The 14,603-nt window shown below is 36.5% G+C and overlaps 2 protein-coding genes across 4 annotated transcripts in view; both read left to right on the top strand.

Moving 5' to 3' along the window:
• Nucleotides 1–378: 378 nt before the first annotated feature.
• On the top strand, nucleotides 379–1,861 carry LOC128673851 (uncharacterized). Its single transcript, XM_053751994.2, has one exon. The coding sequence runs from the start codon at nucleotides 717–719 to the stop codon at nucleotides 1,344–1,346; it is 630 nt and encodes a 209-aa protein (XP_053607969.1). The 5' UTR covers nucleotides 379–716; the 3' UTR covers nucleotides 1,347–1,861.
• Nucleotides 1,862–7,780: 5,919 nt separating this feature from the next.
• LOC128673558 (inactive rhomboid protein 1) overlaps nucleotides 7,781–14,603 on the top strand; it is a 93,636-nt gene continuing 86,813 nt past the window's right edge. For 2 of the 3 annotated variants that reach the window (XM_053751492.1, XM_053751491.1), the window contains exon 1: nucleotides 7,781–8,850. In XM_053751492.1, coding sequence (XP_053607467.1) covers nucleotides 8,351–8,850 — 500 coding nt within the window. In that variant the 5' untranslated portion in view covers nucleotides 7,781–8,350. Of the gene's footprint in view, nucleotides 8,851–10,754; nucleotides 11,008–14,603 lie in introns of those variants that run through there. The other variant, XM_053751493.2, reaches the window with a different exon arrangement.

Here is a 14,603-nt window from a genome sequence, read left to right as displayed (position 1 = left end):
GTCATTTAGCATTTTCTCAATTTCCGGTAGGCACAGACATTTGTTCACACTGCCATATCTGATATTAATAATTAATTTAAATTTTGAAGTAAGTACATTTCTTCAAGATAAAATCTTTAACATAATCGTATTAAATTAGTTCTTTTTATTTCTTTTTTTTTTTTGTATAGGGCGAGGTCACAAGTTTTACATTTAATTACCAATACATAATAACGCTGAACTTACAAAAAAAATACAATTTTGACTGTCGAAATATTCTCGGTCGAAATTTGAAATTCGAGTTTTATTAACCATCCTTAACCATGCTTTTTTAACCATCAAGTTAAAAAAGAAATATTTGGCATTAGTTATATTGTATAATTAGGAGTTTTAAATACTGCAACTACTTGAAATAAACATGTAACTACTTACCTGTAACGTAAATATGTACCAATGTAAGTATATGACTGAAAGGTTAATGACCTATTTTATTCGCTTATGGATTGAAATTAAATTTCAAACTAGAAAGAAAAAGTAAAAAGTCAAAATATAAAGAATTGTATCAATTCCATTAAAAGTCGTTCTAGAAATCAATGTCATGACATGACCCTGGTACGGTTGTTATTTTGCGTTTATTCAGAGCTAATTATTTATTCCCGTTTTTAGTAACATGAAATTAAAATTTCATGGACGAAGTTATAAATGAAATAAGTTAGACGAGGCGGAACAGTTTAGCCATGATCGTGATTATTGCAGTTGTCTTTTTCGTGTACCTTGGCGTAGTTCACGGGCAAGTAATGAGTACGGAGTCTCCTTCACACTCACCAGCATTGCCGTTCCTGGATTTATTCACTGGCGCTTCAAACTACTATGGCGAACCAGTGCGTAAAGTGTTCGAAAATGATTACCCTGTGTCGTGTGCCAAACCTGACACTTTAACATCCTTCGCTAATGTTCTCGGCAGTGCCGCCAAGATCATGATATCAGCAGCGGTTATAGTTTTTTTGAAAGTGTTAGGAGGAAAACTTATGTTGCTACCGCTCATTTTTGTCTTACTCGGTAAAATAGGACTCAAGGCGTTCCTCATTTGGCCATGGATAACAAAAATGATAAAGTATTTTAAAAAGAAAAAGAAGAAACATTTCCGCGGGAGAATGATGACGGGATGTTTAGAAAGGATTGCTTGTGTAGTTGCAAGATCCTCATCAGCATGGACTAGTAACTTAGGAGCTGCTGTAACGTTCATTGTAATAGATGATGTTGATGAAAATAGCACATTAGCCAAAAATATGTTAAGGTTGTTTGCGGGTGAACATGTAGCAGAATGCCTCTCCATAAATTGTAATAACGGAGCCGAAATTAGCTGACAATACAAATAAAAAACCTTGAAATATGTGGGACATACCGATGTTTATTTGGAACAACAACTACAATTATGTTTTAATTTAAAAGTGCTTATTTGCATTTTAAGAAGTACATCGATTGATATAATGAAATAGACTGTCAGTGTTTCATTTAGTACAATAATTTTAGTCATCATGGAAACGACGAGCGTTTTGTGTTCATTTATTTTAATATTGTTACAATGGAATCCGTGTACGGGTCAACTTATGTTCGAGCCCAGTTTCCCGGTGCAAGATCCGGCTTTAGCCGCAGATTTTAGGCCAATGAGACAGTTTCCCGGAAAGCAGTTTCGAACTCCAAACAAAAATTACGTTGGTGCTCCTCAGTCTCCATTGCTACACATGACAACAGAACCAAAAGCAGCAACTGTAGATAGTGAATCTAAGCGAGATGGAAAAAATTTCACTTTCACCGACTTGGTCAAGGCTTTCAACGATATGTCCGAAGACGATGAAGTGCCAGAAGAACGATCTTCTGCGAGAGATTATGGATATCCTGGATATGGCCCGCCACAACCATACGGCTATGGTTATGGCCAAAGACCGAGTTACGGACCGCCGCCTTCATATCTGCCACCGCCACCTTCCTACCACGAGTCGTACGCGCCTCCGCCACCAGCTCACCACCACACAGCATCGAAAATTTCTTTACTTAAGCCGCCGCTGGACCTTATAAAACCAGTTACGACAAAAGTTGCAAGCAAAGTCAGTGGTTTGATTGGTTTAGTTCTCGCCTTGCTAACCGGATCAACACCTGATGATTTGGAGTTGAAAGGGTTTAAGGACATCGTCATTAATGGTATCGTGAAGCCGCTGATGCTGGCTAAAGGAGGCATCAAATCGTTAATAAGCAAGTTGGCGATTCCAGTGATTTCTTTGTTATTAATCAACCTAGAGGTGTTGATCACCATATGGTGGCTCTGGGAAGACTGTCCTGAACCTGTTTATCCCCCACCACATCAAAAACCTAGTTATTCATATAACAGTAATTACTAAACAGCACTACAATTGTCAGTTTATTACCCAGTTTTACTAAAGTACGGCTAGATTTAAGTATATAATTGTTTAAATTTGTGTTGGAAGACTGAATACAATGTGACATTGTGTATTTTTATTATTTTTAAAAATAAATATAACTAAATTTTGTAATTTCTTTTTTATATTTGCGATATTTGCGATAAGGCCCTCTGCTCCCTTCAAATTCCGAAAATGAAGGATAGCTTTATATCATTTATGAATAATATTATAAATGAGAAAGTTTCAATGTGTGTCAGGATGTTTGATACTTACTTAATCACGCTAAATCAACTGAACGGATTTCTATAAAATTTGGTAGATGGGTTGAATGTAACCTGGAATAGCAATAGGTTGTACTTCTTATTCCCACTTGAGCGAAGCCCTGTGTGCAACTAGTTTAATATATATTCTAAAGTAAGTAAATACATCTTACTTACATAGTAACTATAGAAACCATTAGGTTTTCATTATTTCCTAAAATTGAAATAGTTTATTCTGTTTCTAACAACAGATTTAGTTACAGGAAAGGTTACCATTCCCAGAAGATCTCGCCAGGCCGTTGGACTCGTTTTGGGTCGGTGAGCCCGGATAGTAAATAGATCCAATTAGTAGTTATATATTTACGTAGGTAAATAACACACACAATAACACGTCGTTGGTGTTGAAGCGGTAAACCTTCTTTTCAGGGCAGTATTCTCCGGGTGATGATGAACGGTCCATCTGCTCCTGATGTTGATCACCACGTTGATCTCATAGACGCTGTTGGTGTTGTTGCGAGTTGCTTTCGATATGGCTACCAGGGGCTGGAAGGAAAACTAATTTCAGAATGAAAAACTTACTTGGAAAGACGAAAGAATTGGAATCCTTTCAATTTCTGAATATTTTCATCTAGACATATTTCAATGTTTCAAATTAAAATTCTTTATATCATTATAGGATGGTATACATCACTTATTAACCTCAAAAGCATGATGATGAGATGTTACAAAGCATGTCATAAATAACAAGTAGTAAATGAAAAACTGTTTACGCTTTACTTGTTTATGATTTTATGCCAGATTCTCTCTCAACATCGCGAGGTCCCGGTTACTTTGGGGGCTATAAAGCCGGGGTCAGCTTAAAAAATACACCTCACAATTTTAAAGATTCTGCTCTGATTCTGCTCAGTTCTGGATAAGATAAAATTTAAGGAGCTGACGGCCAAAATTCAGTAATGAATAGGCACCTAAAGAAGAAGATGGCAACGTACATTTTGCTATGTATCCCAGCAAAAGGATGGACAATATGGTTTCGCGACCTAATTAGGTGTCACATGCAGTCCAGTTGCTTGAGGGAATGAGATTTTTTTTAATTGCCAGTAAATAATGCCTTCCTGTACTTATATTATTATGCTTATTATAAATTATTTACCGCTTCATATTTTTTATTAAAGACAAGATAAAATAACCAAATAAAAACAAGAAAAACGATGCTTATGATTTCCACCATTATGGGATAAAACGTGAAAATATAGGTTACATAATAATATACATATAGAAAAATAGTTATTATTTATCACATGGTATCTAGGTCATATAAATATTTTTAACTGATTTAGCCACGAAAGCGTTTTCAGTATTTGTGCATCTCGCGGCCTACATAAATAGCCGTTCAACCGCCTAGAAAGACCTTAAAATATTGAGGGCATAAAGAGGTAACCCATATATGCTAATCAAAAGGACTAAAATTGCAAATGTTTTATATGGTTTACCACTTCCTTCCCAACGCTTAGCAGCACTTACATAGCATGCCATATATTCCATAGCATGGGAATGGAGCCCAGGTTTCGTTTTCCTTACTAAGTAGCATGTAATTTAGTTTGAACCACAATGTTTCGTAAGACCAAGTATTTACAATATTCACATACAATATCACACATAACGTCCCACACATGTTGCACAGAGTAAATAAGCTAATTTCAAGCGCAAAAGCGCCAATATATGGACTGGAAGTCAGTTGGAAACGAATAGCTACGACTTCTTGAAAGGCCGGCAATGCTCACGTGTTACCACTGGTATCCTGTTGTATAGTTGTTCCTGGGCAGCGGTGATCACATATTTTGCTCGTTTGCCACCTTATATCCAATAATTTTATAGTAACTACATGAATTTATTTTAGTGATTACTTGATACATTAGGTACTTGATATTTTAGTGATTTTGACAAGAAATAAAATTTGGGAATCTAATTCTTTTGATGTCATTCCATACGTTATTCATTTTGCATCAAAAGCTTGGACTAATCACAATTATTAACGCACGAGCGTCATCTATCGGTCAGGCTTCTTTTCTGGGAACCTCCCTCCATCATTTGGGGACTGTGTTTGAAAGATTTATTTTACGCTTAAGAGCATTTTGTCATTATGTTAGGCATGATTTTCCACGAAAATGGTTTATAATTTTCATTTATTTCACCTCGGCAAGACTATGTTTTTCAAAGATAACGGCTAATAGGCATAATTTTGGGGTCGAAATTGGTTTCGAACAAAAATCATTTTTTTCTCCTTCTCAACTAGATAACCTGGAATATCAATGTTGGCGGAAGGAATTATGGTAACGTTATAAGTATATCGAAACACACTGGTAAAAAATGCTTGGCTTTGTTTTAATTTTATTTTCCGAAAGGTATCGCATCAATTAATATAGTGGTTACGTATGTTTGCTTTTTGCAGAATAAAAGAAAAATGAAAAATCTATTTATTGTATCTATATATTGTAAGTATATGTAAATATATATGCGCTTTAGGTTTTGTTTACTTTTTGTTTGTGTACATACAGGCGTCTGTATAAAGTGAGACAAATAAATTTAAATCTATAAAATGTCAAATGTAAGTAGGTAACAATTTCTTTTGAATGAGTTAACTTTTCCATTTTTATAATGTAAACAATTCAGCCGCAGACTGTAGGCTAATCTTAACCCAGAGAGTATTAAAGATAAGTTTGAAATCATTCAAGTAATTTCAGTACAATTCGAGTCTTTACCAACAAAGTTAAAAGACGCGAACGTCGCTCTAAAGGACTTATTTTCCGAAACTTTTCATGTTAAATTTAGCAAGAAATCTGTATAGTGAATTCGGAAGGGCCTGCAGCTCATTCAATTTGGGCCTTGCGCGGCGTGCGTGATTGGGGTACGTGAAGGCAGCCTTAGGGGATATGCGCCATTGATCCCCTATCAATAATACATTACTGCGTATTACGATATAATGCACACTTCTAGTCCCCTTTATTTTGTATCGGCATGAATTGGTAAATTAACATGCTAATTGGGGTTTTCCATGCACATGTGGTTTCGATCTCTAAAGCCTAACATGGTAGGAGTAATGTTCGGTATAAGTAATTCAAATTCAGTCAATAGAAGAATCAATCCAATTTTGTGTTCAGAGATATACCTAAAGAATTTTCATGTTTTTAGTAGCCAATTAGTTGAAATAATTATAGACAGCTCTATGATTCAACCAAACGTCTAAACATCAATTAGCCGAATGGTTGAAGACAACATTTAACAGTATAGCTAAAGAACTCTATTTCTCTATTCTAATGATTCCAATACTTAATTGAAAGTCTATTTTAATCATTTCAATACGACACATCTACTCCTTATGTGTATATTAGGTATAATATATTTTAGTCTCTTAAATTAATTTTATCTTTCCACTATTTACTAAACAAAAAAGAACCACGATTCAAGGCGTGGGATTCGGTGGTTGTCACATAATGTTTAATTATTATTTAGCAGTGCACTTAGGTTTAGCCGGGATGATAAAGACTAAACCTAGGTGTAGCCGCACTTCGGGTTTAGCCGTAACATACTTATAATAAACCGGAATGAAGTCCTCTCGTTACTAAAATATTTTCCTTATAAGTTCTATTTTGCTCAAAATAGAAGTATACGAGTTTAGAAATAAATTGGAATGACCCGACTTAGAAGGTATTGTGCCATTGTAGCCCGTTTTGATATGAAAACGAGGGATATAGCTATAAAATCGATTTTATTGAGTCGTATCGTATCAGGTAACTTGTCGTTTGAAAAAGAGTAGGTGAATCATTGTTTTACCGTTCTCAGCAAGTGAATGATTTGACTCTAGTCTTGTCGGTAGAAACAGCCACTTATACCATATTAAATAAAAAGAAAACTTTTCAGAGTTTAGGGAGTTTTATTTTATTAGAATACTAGTATTTTCCCGCAGCTTTGCTTTGGTTTTTGGCCCATAAAGATCCCAAATTTATTTTTCTTTAATATCTATGTACATAGCCCACTTACAGTTTTATTATGTGTTGATAAAATAGGTTTTTTTTCTATTACAATTTAATAGTTCGTCACCAGATAAGTTTATAAAAACCATATTCCTAATTAGAGATACGACAACATCTCTTAAGTAAACTGGACTCATTTAATATAACAATGAAAATTAAATCAGAGAAATAAATTATTTTGCGATCTAAGATGCTAAACATGATCTAAGATACTTTTTGAAGATTAAATGTAATTCTGAAAAAAATATAAATCAAATTGCTGTAGGGTTCTCTAGGAAAAATTTAATTAACTGTTCTATGTATGTACCTACTTATATAATTTTTATTCTCACAATGTCACAAATCTTTAGGTCAAAGGGATAACACAGTTATTTTTCATTTAATTTCAAGGTGTTATAGTAAAGGAAAAGATCGGAAAATCGCCAATTTTCATAGTATAATCAGGTTTATAGGTCAATGGGATTAACAAACTTGTGCAAGTTTATTCGGAAACCGTCGTGAAAGTTCAATGCTTTTGTACATTCAGATGAAATATATCTGATACCGATGTCAAAATGAGAAAATATGGAGTTCCGCTACCTAATTTAAATTAAGATGCATTTTCTGTCTTGTATATGTATTCTTTGTTACAGTTATAAAGTTTCACAATATTTAGTGGTAGGTACCTATGCAAGCGCTTATTTACCTACCTAACAAAGCTATTATCTTCAATATTTTAACTGGCCAGAGCCAGACCCAGCAAATTGGAATTAATAATGCTAAGAAGGATCTGGACTAGTCTATCCATTATGTTATAGTAAAAGCAATGAAGATGCAAGTGTGTATGTATACAATTGTGCCTTGTAAGTCCAGAGTTGTCCCTGAAATAGGAAATTGGGGTTTTGATATAACTGTACATATAAATTCTGCATAGCGACTGAAACCAAAAGTAGGCTTTGTGACAGGCTTTTCGCAATCAAGTGTTTTTATCGAAGCGGAGTGAAGGCAGGTTCGGGAGAGCGGCGCGGCGCGTCTGCGCGAGACGCGCGGCGTCGATACGCGCACCGGTCTGACGTCGGCGCGCCGGGGCCGGCGCACTCCGCAGCTCGGCCCCAACACGAGAGCCGTCGCCACGCACGTCACCCGCGACGAACCCGACCTCGTACTTCACAATCCGCGCAACGCGACCCTATTTTATATCTAGTTAGTGACTGTTCGATACAGCGCAGTGAATGATACGCATTGGAACTCATTAGTGAAATGGAATAGGTATTTGGCGAATTGGATCTGGTGAAAATAAACACATCGCAGAGTCATAGACGCGCAAGCGCGTTTCACGCGGACATGACGAAAGCAGCCATCTTGGTAGAGGACGCACTTTCGCCTCGCCCCAGCTTCTGTCTTTGAAAAGAATAATAGAGATTGACTGTCGGGGGCGCGGAATGTGCTGCTGGCGAAGCTTCGCAACGGGCGAACTTTGAGGCCCGTGCCGCGCGGCTATCGATCGGTGGCGTCATGGCGCTCGTAGAGTGAATGCGGACATCGGGACCGCGCTGCAGCCCCCGCAGAATAGCGCGTGCGGTCAGTGATAGTGTGAGAGTGGTCGCGCGGCATGTGAGACAGAGTGTCGTCGTGGTTGGGAGGGCGCGCGGGCGCCGGCGGGCCCGGCTGACCGCGCGCCATGGGCGAGGATTACGCGCGCTCCCCGTGCGAGCGCTTCCCGGCGGCGGGCGCGTTCAGCGTGGCGCCGCCGGAGCGCCTCAGCCCGCCGCCGCCCGCGCCGCTGCCGGACCGGTTCTCGGCGTCCCCCAGGCGTGTGCGCCGCTGTGCCGAGGCGGAGCGCGCGCGCCGGCCTCGCTACGTGCCCCCGGCGGCTCACGTGCCCGTCGAGCGGTACGTGCCCAGGCCGCCGGCGCCGCTGCGGCCTCCGCCACCGGTGTACTGCGGGCTGGCGTGCCGGCCGCCGGCGCCTCGCAAGTGTTGCGGCCCAGCATGTCGCGAGGACATCGCGGGCTCTCCACCGCCCACACGTTACGTGGAGTACGTAGGAGCCGCAGCAGCGCGCCGCTTGGCCTGCACGCCGCCGCCACCGCCACCACCCGCGCTTCAGCTGCCCTGCGAACCGCAAGAACCACCGTGCTGCGTGCAGGCTCGCAGAAGACCGCAGCCACCACATGATTGGTAAGTACCAACTTTAAACCTTACAGATTGACAATGTTTTACACCCAAACAAACATTTTCATTCTAAAACACATACAGATTTCTTGTTTTACTCAACGGCCAGTAGTCATTCAGGACTAAGAAGAATTAGATCGAAATTAATGAAATTGTTCACGGTAAATATATTTCTACCGGCCTTTAAAGTTAATGGCGCATTTAAGGTTCACCTTCAAGTCACCTCACCTTACGACGGAGTGAAAACTTCCTATCCTATAAAATTAATCGATTAGAATAATAACTTGATGTATCAAGGTATTGCGAATCACAATTTTTATAACGAGCTATCGATCGTAAGTATAGGAAATGTTAATATGTGTTGAAGGTAGGTATTTGCTAGAGATAGATAGGTGAGCATGAGTAAAGGGCTCAAAGGGTTTTTAACGATTGGCGATGAATGACACCGAGGCTGGCTGTAATTGGTTAATATTTCGCGGATGAAATTGATACCGAGTGATTGATGACTGCGGTCCTAACGATTTTCTATTTGGGACGAGCCGTTCATTTAATCCGATTACACATTATCTATGCAACATACATAATGGTAATGAATATTCATGATTATCAGTGATAAACCAGTAAATATTATATCAAATAACACTGACTTTGAATTGAGTTAACCCCAAAATCAGTTTCCTTGTGGTTACCCAGTTGGGTATAGCCGAGGATAAGCAAGATACATATAGATGGTAACCATCTCAGACATGCTGCATATAGGTTTAGCAACACTTTGGGTTTAAATTAGCCATAACATACATATTTTATTAAATCTGATATAACAATAATATGTGTATCACAAATGCATAAATGAAAATTTGCGTTTAACCCTAAAAAACTGTATGTTACACGAGCTATGTAGCAAAAGGTTTTCTACCATAAAATTCCTAACCACAAACATAGAATTTAAATTTATTTACGTTCAAAGCAATGTTTCGAGAGTTGGAGAAGTACCAAGAGTTGGCATCTACCCCTATGCGGATGCTTTGTTTTATATATTATTGCGTCTTAAATTTACAGAATTTCCACTGCTCTCATGTAACTATTGATTTATACAACTTGGTTTAAATTAGATTTCAGCGTAGAAATAGAGCCATCTTTCTCATTCTCGCGTGTTCTCTCAGTTTCATTCGCAGCCGTGATGCCTTGAAGTCCAGGGTGTATGACTTGTATACTTTAGTAAATATTGATGCCATTAAATTGATAATATTTAGAACAGAATTTACGCGTACTGTAATTTTGCCCAAATTTATAAAGTAGATATAAATAATCTTAACCTAATGACCCGGCCCACAGTATAATAAAGAGCAGTGAAGCAGTGATGGCTATTAGAAAGTATTAGCTGCGCCCCGGGGATTCGTTTCTCTGAGAATTTTGTGATAAAAACGAACCCAAGTGTTTCAATTTTCAAGTTTAATTAAATTACATACAGTACCTATGCAATATAATATTTCAATATGTGTAAAGTTGGCGTTTTTCCGAATGAACATCGTTGTAAATGATAGGTACTTGTTATATTTACGGGACTTAGCACGAAACATTTTATTTAATGTAGCTGATCTTTGCTTCGCGGTTATCGTTCATATGTATGTAGTTGTGTGTTCAAAGCGTGAATAAAAAAAAACATTTTTAATTTTGTATAGCGTTATTGAAAAACGTATTATATAATCAGTTAAAAGAGGAAAATGACGTCATAATTACAATACAAGTATAGACAAGATGTATGAATGAGTCATACAAACTTATTACCCAATTTATTTATACCACACGAGACGTCACATTATCTTTACCTGTAATCGTTATCAGCACATGTACCTACTTCATTCCTACCTTGCACTATTTGATACTGAGGTAATCATGTATTATCTTAGTTCAGCATAACCACGCCCGTAACATTTACTGTTCAATTTCTTTTATTTTATTTATACTAATTGTTAAAACAAAAATTGTAAGCGTAATCCATCTTATGAATATTAATCTTTCGTATATGTTTTTAGTATCTGTTATCTTTATAGATTTTTTGTGGTTTTGAAGGTTTCAGAAGTGGTGATCACTGTGTTGTGTTATTTAGTGTAATGATGAGACATATTCGGATTTGCTGATGAATCCTGATAAACAAAGGAAGTAAGTCTTATTTTATGAGTTTTGGAAATATTTATGTGCTCCTCACTAATATATAGAGAAAATGTAAGTTTATGTGTATGTTTATATTCAGAACTTCTACATTACATCTGATTGATGATGAGTACATCTGATTTTTTTTTCAGTTTGCAATATTCTTCAATTACATACGAGTATTTTGCGAAATTCTTATTCTCGAGTGACACAATTTCGTTCCGGTTAGGTAGGTAGTAGTAAAACACAAGCAACTTCGCAGTTCTTTAGATGTAGCTCTCCAACATAATTTTTTAGATGTAGCTCTCCAATACGTTGAAAAGGAAAATAAAATGAATATTTAATTCATTTTATTTTCCTTTTCAACGTTTTTTGAATAAATTGGAAATATTCCCAAAGGGTTACGTACGTTAACGTCAGTTGAAGTTTTATTTTTTAACGTGGACGCATTCAACACATCACGGCCAATAATAAAACTGAGAACAAACGTAGAATGAGACGATGAGAAAGAAAATAAAAGTATGATTTCTTTCAATCGTTTACAAAACTCAGTAGCACATAAGGTACAAAGACCCTTCTTTTTCCTTCACCTATGTGTAGACTTTTGACAGGTTTATATACGTTTCTATTAAACATTACCTCCATCATAATAGTACCCAAATAACATGTCTTTAAATAATTCACAGTTTGTAAACTGCTGGTTCGCCACATTCACTTTCTTCATAGATTTGACATTTCCATTATAAAGAGGAAATTGGGTTGGTGGAAATTTCTAAAAAGAGACTCTTTTGATAACTTTTTGATGTATGACAAGGATAGAACTATTGTTATGAAGTATTGTAAAGAAATCCATTTCAATATATGATGTTATTATTTCAATGAATTATTGTCTGTAATACCCATTTTTACCAATTTAAAAAAAGATTGACAATTTCGTTTACAAGAAGATTCGTTAGATTTTCTTCGAGCATTGTTTAAAAAAATAATTCCTATCCAGGAACATTTGTCATACAATGTTTGTATGGTAGTTCTAACGAAAATACAAAAACTAGATTTCTAATTGCAAGTAAAATCATGTAATTGCAACCATCTGGGTCTTCACTTAACTAAAATTGAAACAGCTAAATATCATAGATGTGTTGTATGATTACATCAGCTGTTGCCTACAGTTCCGCTCGCTCGGTAGCCTATATCTGTTCCAAATTTCATCAGAATCGGCCTAGCGTTATAGCCGTGTAAGCTGACAGACAGACTTTTGCATTTATAATAATACTAGCGGCCCATTCCGGTTTCGCTCCAGTAAAAACATAATAATTATATACATAAACTTTCCTCAGGAATCATACTATCTATTTGTTTTTGAGTATGAGAGAAGAGTGTTTTTATATGGAAGTATAGATTTGTGTGAAGGTCTATTGTACTGAAGATGCATTCATTATATAAAATATAAAATTTATTTTGGATGATAGACCAGAAACTTCAAATTTAAGGCCCGAAAATAGACAAGGCGCCAAAGGTGGAGTTACGTAAAGAAATTATCCTAAGTAAGGTGCGTGATTTATTGACGGCGTTACTGGAAAAGAGCAAAACATCGAGTAAGGAAGATAAATGAATTACTGTTATTTGGAGCACACCCATTTGTTGTGAACCCTCAGAAATCGGTTTTTACCGACATCGATCAAAGGTTTTTACTTGGCAACTTTTCGAATTAATTTTGATGTTGGTTTAAAACGGGTTTAACGTTCCGGACCAAATATGACCTAAATGGTTCTCGTTACTGAGGGTCTATTTACAAATTATACAAGGCATTTTATTGTAACGAGTATGTAACATAAATAAAAGAACAAAATATACAAATTATATTTTTAAATGGCTGCCTAAAAATGATATTATGTGTTCATAGTTTTATGTGAGTATCATTATTTGATCGTAATACTCATAAACACAATTATATACCTATATTTGTGAGGTATCATTCCAGCAAACAAACGTAATTATATTTATTAAACTGGTTACACACTATCGCCGAACTCGGACAGATGCCGACGCCGATGTATGAGAGGCTTTTATTTACCGCAATGAAATACCAGCAATGTATTGGTATTTTCTTTTAGAAATAATTAATGGGAATTGGAAAAAGAAAATTGTAGAGACTATTTTAGTTTACTGATTGATTTCAAACTTTTTTGTATGTCAATAATAGTAAAAATTTATCATAGTTGAATTAAATATATTTTTTTAAAATTACGACATATATTGAAAGAACTGTAAAATGAAGATCTAGCTCACGAAGTAAACTAGTTCTTTTTTCACAAAAATGTCATTTTCCCAGAAGCATTCATTAGAAATTATGTAGTTTAAAACGCGTAACAAAAAATCAGTGTCAGTGAAGTAAACCGTTGAGGAGTTCATTGGGAGCCGATCCTGGGTGCACCGCGGGTCATGTTTATGATAATGATAATACGTTGTTATACAAACGTGAAAAATTTCAACTCTGTAGGTCAAATGAAGCAAGTGAAATTTAACATGCGAAATTCGATTCCAGACAAACATTACATGCTAAATAATAAATAAATAAATAAATGAGGACAAACCACACATATTGAGCTAGCCCCAAAGTAAGTTCGAGACTTGTGTTATGGGATACTATATTTACTCAACGATACTATATTTTATAACAAATACATATATAGATAAACATCCAAGACCCGGGCCAATAAGAAAAAGATCGTTTTCTATCATGACCCGACCGGGGATCGAACCCGGAACCTCTCGGTTCAGTGGCAAGAACTTTACCACTGCGCCACCGAGGTCGTCGTAAATGAAATTAAATAAATGCTTATAAAATCAAATCAAAATCAAATCATTTATTCAGAAATTAGGCCTTCACAGGCACTTTTTCACGTCATATTCTAAATTAAATGATGTTTACCAAAGCTACAAACTACTAGCATTTCGGAACGACCACTGCTGAGAAGAAATGCCGAAAGAAAGTCATTCAAACAGTGTTGGTCCCTATTATGCCAGAAGGGCTTACCATATATATGTATGTATATATATATATATATATATATATATATATATATATATATATATATATATATATACATATATAATTAACCAAACAAAAAGCTTTTAATAAAAGATCGAGCTGACCAGTTCCCCCGGCAGCACCCGTTCACGAGTTGACGCGTGAGTCAGCCATCGCGAAGCTCAACCACAATAGAGGGAACCTCCCGACCCGATCCACGACGCCGTTACCGCCGGTTTGACCATTTGAGTGTGCATGACATACTCGATCTCAATAATCTATATAAAACTAACAGAGGAGTTACGTCGAATCAGGAAATGAAAGAGTTAGAAACAGAGAAAGAAAATATAAAAGAACTCCTACGACAAGATCCATGCTCTTATATTTTATGATGCTGACAGCAAAAGGATACAGGATGTGGGTAAAAATGAATATGTAAATAGGTATTGTAACAGTACAAGCCAAGTAATAAATTAATAATATAATAATATATTAGGACAAATCACACAGATTGAGCTAGCCCCAAAGTAAATTGTTTCTTTTAAATGAGAGCCGAGTGAAAATAGCGATTGTT

This window comes from Plodia interpunctella, chromosome 11 (genome assembly GCF_027563975.2).
Source record: "Plodia interpunctella isolate USDA-ARS_2022_Savannah chromosome 11, ilPloInte3.2, whole genome shotgun sequence".
In the NCBI taxonomy this organism is placed as follows: domain Eukaryota; kingdom Metazoa; phylum Arthropoda; class Insecta; order Lepidoptera; family Pyralidae; genus Plodia; species Plodia interpunctella.
The sequence above is the reverse complement of the archived record's forward strand: the minus strand, read 5'-3'. Positions and strand labels throughout refer to the sequence as shown.

What these genes read in the sequence shown, in the direction of transcription:
- LOC128673851 (XM_053751994.2), top strand. Translation starts at nt 717, where the DNA reads ATGATCGTGATTATTGCAGTTGTCTTTTTCGTGTACCTTGGCGTAGTT.